The 6,631-nt window shown below is 55.8% G+C and overlaps 1 protein-coding gene across 1 annotated transcript; it reads right to left on the bottom strand.

Annotated features, from left to right (window-relative positions):
• Positions 1–2,310: 2,310 nt before the first annotated feature.
• On the bottom strand, positions 2,311–6,205 carry LOC107150597 (keratin, type I cytoskeletal 19). Its single transcript, XM_015495735.2, has 6 exons — positions 5,716–6,205; positions 3,911–3,993; positions 3,505–3,661; positions 3,062–3,223; positions 2,819–2,944; positions 2,311–2,689 (listed from the first exon to the last, which is right to left on the bottom strand). Exons 1-6 carry the CDS (start codon positions 6,133–6,135, stop codon positions 2,435–2,437), a joined length of 1,203 nt encoding a protein of 400 aa, XP_015351221.1. The 5' UTR covers positions 6,136–6,205; the 3' UTR covers positions 2,311–2,434.
• Positions 6,206–6,631: the final 426 nt, after the last annotated feature.

Genomic DNA, 6,631 nt, shown 5'->3' with positions numbered 1-6,631 from the left:
CCCTAGGGCCTCCTCATTAGCGCCAGGCAGGATGGCCTTGCCAGGATTGCTCCCTGACTCTGACCCAGGCTGCTGTGTGCCAGTTTCTGTCCTTTGCCCACTGTAGCCAGACAGGCGTCCCTAAAGCTGGACAGTCCCTCCTTGAAATGGGGCCATGCAGCTCAGTGGAAAGACCCTGGCTGGCTTCCACCTCTGGGCATGACTCAGCTTCTGGGACTGGTTCCTGATTTTAAATGAAGCTATTAACACTGACCCCAGCCACAGGGCCCTAGTGAACATTTAAGAGCACATAGGAAGGAGGTTCCCATAAACGTTAGATCCTACTCACACAACTCCTATTCCCCAGGGTTGTGCCAGGGATAGAACACATGACCTGGGGGCTAAAGACTCACCTTTGAGTTTCTCCTTTCCCAATTTCCAGGCATGTGGTGTTGGATAAGATGCCTTACCCTGAGCCTCAGTCTACCAATCAGGAAAATGGAAATAATTCCAGCCCAGCCGGCCCTACAGAGCTAGACCAAGATGATTGACAGGAAATGCTTTAAGTGCTGGAGCAGTCATGATGAACAGCAGTGAGGGGAAAGACCCCAGCGCCCTCTGTCTCCTGACCCAGGTCTCCTCAGGTGCAGCTCCCAGACTGAGACAGAAGAGTTTTCCTGCCCTGCCCCTCACCCCGAGAACACAAAGGAAGGCTTCATTTCCAACACCCAGACCTGGACCCAGTCACCAGCTGGCCACACCTGTGTGCACCCAGACCCCGCCCCAAGCCACATTCCAGGGGCCCCTGGGCAGAGTGAGGGTTTCAGCTGGGACAACAAGGGAGGCTTTCATGGGCAGGGACCAGAATCTCTGCACAGTCCCAGCCTGGGGATGTGGCCAGGCCTCTGCCTCCTGCTCCAAACCTTCCTGAGACGTTAAATGGGAGAAGGGGCTGGAGGGGCCTGGAGGTCAGAGAGGACAGCCCAGAGAGGGCAGAAGGGCTGCCCCGGGGCTGCACAATGCCAAGGAAGAACTGGACTCTGGGGCACATGGTCAAACTAGGGGGCCTCTCTGAGATCTGCAAGGAAATGGAGGCGTTAACACCCCCTTCGGGATCCACGTGAGGTTTGGCGGTGTCCCGGGCACAGGGCAGCGAGGATAGCATCAGTTTTCCTATAGAAGTAGGATGCAGGTGTGAGGTGGGTCCCTTGCCCCCACCTCCACAAGTCAGCCTTCTGTCATGGAGAGCTCATTGGGAAGCCCTCCGCCCAGGGGAAGTGGGACTGATTTGTGGGCCTCTGATTGCCTTGAATTGGCCTCAGTTCTTGACAGCTGAGCTGTAAACCACAGGGGCAGGACCATACCCACCCAAGGGCAGACCCATACCAGGAAGCTGGGACTTGGTGCCTTTGCTGGTCCCTGGCAGGCCCCAGGCAAGCCAGGTTGGGGGTCTGTATGGGAGGTCTGGGTCACAGCCGGGTCCCATTCCAGTCTCTGGGCCCAGGCATGAGCTAGTGGGTGTAAGGGGATTATGCAGGGTTGCCCCAGGAAGGATAAATGTGTTAGTGCAGGAACAAAAGCACACAGGGATAGGGACAACCTCTCCAGCCAGCGGAATATCTAACCCCAAAGCCCCAGTTTAGGTTAGGAGAAATGTGTTGGGAGGAACCACCCCAGAGGATCCCAGTCCAGAGCCTTCATATGGAGCAAGACTGGCACAAATGATGTCAACTTTAAGAGACCACCTGGGCAGGAGTGACGCCACGCACTAAGTATCAGGAAGCATATATTCTAATTCTGGCTGTGGCATAAATATACTTGTTATGTGACCTTGAACAAGTTACTCAACTATCTGAGCCAGTTTCCTGATATATAAAATGCAGCTCATACTTTTAAGATTGTTTTGATTTCATGGCACATGGTAGATGTTCAATAAATATTCATTTCTCTCTCTCTCTCTCACACACACACACACACACCCACATACACACACACACACACAACACTCATTCTCCCCAACCCCCAAGAGAGTACAACAGAAAGAACTCAATCTGGAACCACAGTTTCAAACCCCACCTTTGCCATTATTAGAGCAGTTACCATGCAACAAACCCCTTCACCTCTCTAAACCTTAGTTTACCCCTCTATAGAATAGAAGAAATGCTTAAAGATATGCAAACAGGAATTATCACCACAGCAGAAGGACCTGAGCGCCCTTGCCCTCCCTTCCCTTTCCTGGGACAGAGTGGACTTTGTTTCAAATAAAACCTAAACAGAGCCAAAGCCTGCCCCATCTCTCCATGGGCTGAAATAACAACCACACATCCTTCCTCCCTGGGGCCATAAAGTTTTATTGGCAGGTCGGGGATAGAGCCAGGGTAAGGTCCCTTCCCTCCCCTGTCCCTGCCCAGAGGCCTCTCTCTGCAGGAGGACAGGAGCCCAGGAGCCTTCGCACTCAGACGTTGAGCTGGTTGGGCAGATTGTTGTAGTGGGCGTCCTGGCCCTCAAGCAGGCTGCGGTAGGTGGCGATCTCTTGCTCCAGCCGAGACTTGATGTCCATGAGCTGCTGGTACTCCAGGTTCTGTCGCTCGATGTCAGCCCGCACGTCACCCAGCTGGGCTTCGATGCTGCTGATCCTCGCCTGGATCTGCGCCAGCCGGGCTCCATAGCGGGCCTCGGTCTCTGCCAGTGTGCCTTCCAGGGCGGCTTTCTGAGAGGAGAGAGAGGGGATGTGTCTCAGTAGAGACAGCTCCCAGAGAGGACACGGGCACAGCCACCAGCCAGGCCACCCCAGACTTCAAGGGCACAAGTGTGTGTCCTACAGGGCAGGGACACGTACCATGCTGAGCTGTGACTGTAGCTCAATCTCGAGACCCTGGAGGGTACGTCGCAGGTCCGTGACCTCACTCTCACTCATCTTGAGCTGTTCTGAGTGGCCAGCAACCTCCCGGTTCAGCTCCTCAGTCTGAAGACAGGGAGGGGAGGAATAAGGACTGAGGCAGACCTTTGGGAGGGGGACATCAAGCCCTCTCTCCTCGCCACCCCATCCCTCAAAGCGCACCTGCTCCCCCTCCCTGCTTACCCGACTTGTGAACCAGGCTTCAGCGTCTTTCCGGTTCTTCTCAGCCATGACCTCATATTGGCTTCTCATGTCATTCAGGATCTTGGCTAGGTCGATGCCTGGAGTGGAATCCACCTCTACGTTGACCTGGCCACCCACCTGGCCCCTCAGGGCACTGATTTCCTGGAAATATACAGCAGAGGTGGGCATGTCAGGGCACTGAGCCCACTGGGCCTGGGCCAAATCACTTCTTCACCCCCAAAGCACGTTGGTTTTCAGGTACAATCCTAGAAGCCAGCACTGGGGAGGACACTGAGTGATCACCATCCCTTTGCTAGAACCCTGGGGGCCATAATCACCACCCACGACCATGCTGAGGGTAGCCACAGTCAGAGGGTACAGGATCAATTATTCTTAGCCTTGGGACCTGGAGTGAGATGGACAGATGGCCCAGTTTGACTCACCTCCTCGTGGTTCTTCTTGAGGTAGGCCAGTTCCTCCTTCAGGCCCTCAATCTGCATCTCCAGGTCGGTCCTGGCCAGGGTCAACTCATCCAGCACCCTGCGCAGGCCGTTGATGTCGGCCTCCACACTCAGGCGCAGGGCCTGCTCTGTCTCAAACCTTTCAAAGAAAAATAGTGGCAGTCAGGCCACAGTTGACTCTGCACCTCAGAGGACTTCCCCAGTTCCCCAGGGTTCAGGAGTCTATAGGGGGCTTGCTTTAGGCCAACTAGGGTGGGTGAAGTCAAATGGCACTGAGCCCTACAGAGGACTAGGACTGCCCCCTGCCACCAAACACACACACACACACACACACACACACACACACCCTGCTATCCTGGTTTCTGCTCTCCAGGGAATTAAGACTCACTTGGTTCGGAAGTCATCTGCAGCCAGACGGGCATTGTCAATCTGCAGGACAATCTTCGAGTTCTCAATGGTGGCACCAAGAATCTGGAAGGCAGAAGGTGCCATTATGGCATACCTACCCTGCCCACCCACTTTCTTCCCAGAGAAGTGGGAAGAAAATGAGTATGTCCCCACTCTCTAGAGACCAATACCCAGCCACCCATCCCTGCTGCCCATTTGCCTGCTCTCTGGGAGGCCTTGGAATCAGTTCATCTCCAGGAGCTGAGGCAGGAGACACACTACAAGGAAGGGTGGGTGGGGAGAGGTGGGCAGGGAAGCAAGCCTGGGGAGCACATCTCTGAGTCCTATGCCCAGTGACTTCTAAATGGGCTGAAGGGGGGACTATAAGTCAGATGCAGAGAAGCAAGTTGTTTGAAACCCACTCAAGGACAGGGCGCCTTCAGGAAAAAGTATCCCATTTGTTGAGCATCTATTATGTGCCAGGCACTTTGTGCCTCACTCTTTATAACCTCTAAACCAGGTCAGTGGGCACTCCCATTTTACAGAAGTGGAAATCCTCCAAGTTCCCCTTTCATCTGAAGACTGTGACCTGAGAGGCATATTCACATCTTCCAGCACAGCACCAATTACAGTGCTCTGGCTCAGTGTTTTTCAAAGTGGTTATAGCTCAGTAGTCAGTGTCACCAGGAGGTAACTTGCCATTTTTTAGTGAAACTGAACAAAATATAAAAATCAGAGGGGATCACCCAAAGTAGGGTAAAAATTGGTTCAAGAAGCTTTTGGTTTCTGTGGGAGGAGGCAGGAGTAAAGGAAAAGAAGAGAGATATCAGGTACTGGGTAAATAGTAAACTGTATTTCTCATTGTGTGTCAAACAATTTGAAAACTGGGAACTGCACTGTTTTAGCTGGCTGTTAACTCCTCCAGCTCTCCCACACCTGTGGATCCAGGTCCAGGCCCTCAGCACCCAGCTCCAGGCTAAGTTCATGGTTGAAACTGGGAAAAGTTCTGGGAGCTGCAGGATGGGAGATCAAATATTGGGGGACTATTAAATGACACATTTCTTCAGGATGGAACTTTTCCCTTTGGGTGGAGACCAAGGCCTACTTTAGAGTTCCCCATAAGAACCTGTGGCTCAGACCCACAGGGAGCTGCCTCTGTACCTAGTCCTCCAAGGCAGAGGTTTACACAAGCAAAGGCCCAAGGCCTCCGCCTACCTCCCTCCTTTCCGGGGGCCCAGGGCTCTCCAATTCTTCCTAGAGTTCCTTCCTCTTAGGCCCCGGGTGGCCCCTGGGAGGGAGAAGAGTGGGAGGAGACCAAATTCTAAACATGAGGAAAACCAGACCTGCTGGGTGATAGAAAAGGAATGCAGGGGGCCCCACACCCCACACAGGGGTCGCAGGGGCAGGTCTGGCTCCAGTGGACCAGATCCCCCCAGGTCAAACTCGTGAGCTCCCTATGCCGCTACAACCCCTGGCAGAACCCCTGGACAGCCTTTACCATCTTCTCTCACTCTGTGGACCCCCTTTCCCTGGACTGCAGACACGCCCTTCCTTCTCCTGGAGTCCCAACGGGGTCCTTGCGCTTCTACGGGTCCCACCCACTTTCCCTCCCCCTCCCTCCATCGGCCTCCACTTCCTCTGGTCTCCCGCCCGCCTTCTCTCTGCCCCACCCCACGGGCCCTCCCGCGTCCTAACGGGCTCGCTCTCGCCTACGCCTCGCCTCGCCCAGGCTGCCGGGCAGGGTTTCCACGCCGCCGGCCGCCCCACCGCGGCAGGTGCACCTCTGGCGGCCCGGCCGCCACCCACCTTGTCCCGCAGGTCATCGATGGTCTTGAAGTAGTGGCTGTAGTCGCGGGAGGGCCCGGGCCCCTGCTTCTGGTACCAGTCGCGGATCTTCACCTCCAGCTCGCCGTTGGCCTGCTCCAGGGCGCGCACCTTGTCCAGGTAGGAGGCCAGGCGGTCGTTGAGGTTCTGCATGGTCACCTTCTCGTTGCCCGCCAACAACCCGTCGGACCCGGCCAGGACGCCACCATAGCCGCCACCATAGCCCCCGGCGGAGGACGAGGACACGAAGCGGGCAGAGGACACGGATACGCCACGGCCACCTGAGCCCCCGTGGATGCTAGGCGCGCGGAAGGCGCCCCCAGCCCCAAAACGCACGGAGCCGCCGCCCAAGCCCCCGAAGGAAGAGGTGGCTGAGGACTGGCGGTAGCTGTAGGAAGTCATGGCGAGGCAGACGACAGGAGCGACACTGGCCTGAGAAGCTGCGGACTGCAAGGGGAGTGGCGAGGCCCTCACCTGGCGCCTTTTATGCCCCAGGCGGGTGGGGGAGGGGGACGGTGTCGGGGCGGATATCTGAGCCCCGAGGAATTTGCAGACTCCTGAGTGCAAATATGGGCCCTCTCCTCATTGGCCAACTCCCAGCGGCTCTGCACCAACTCTCCTCCCAGGAACCGAGGCCCTGACCCTCCCCGCCGCTGCCCCACCCCAACCCACTCTGAATCCCTGGCCGCGCACGCCTCTGTTCTGGCTCTTTGCTGTGGATATTTAGCTCTGTCCTAAACGAGCTTAGACAGCACCGACCCCATAATTCACTTGTGACCCCGAATTCACTTATGACGCTCACTTACTCTTTAAGGTCCTCAGAATTAGGAACCCCCCCCCATAGGTCACCCAAAGAGCCCCTTTAGAATCATGCTAAGAGCCCCTTATGATCATAATC

Source organism: Marmota marmota, unplaced genomic scaffold (genome assembly GCF_001458135.2).
Source record: "Marmota marmota marmota unplaced genomic scaffold, marMar, whole genome shotgun sequence".
NCBI classification, from domain to species: Eukaryota; Metazoa; Chordata; class Mammalia; order Rodentia; family Sciuridae; genus Marmota; species Marmota marmota.
The sequence above is the reverse complement of the archived record's forward strand: the minus strand, read 5'-3'. Positions and strand labels throughout refer to the sequence as shown.

Bases quoted from the DNA above. Each gene is read 5' to 3' on its own strand.
- LOC107150597 (XM_015495735.2), bottom strand. From the start codon at position 6,135: ATGACTTCCTACAGCTACCGCCAGTCCTCAGCCACCTCTTCCTTCGGG. The intron at 3,662-3,910 runs GTGAGTCTTAAT...TTTCTTTGAAAG, and splicing joins GCAGATGACTTCCGAACCAA to GTTTGAGACAGAGCAGGCCC. The intron at 3,224-3,504 runs GTGAGTCAAACT...GTATATTTCCAG, and splicing joins TCAAGAAGAACCACGAGGAG to GAAATCAGTGCCCTGAGGGG.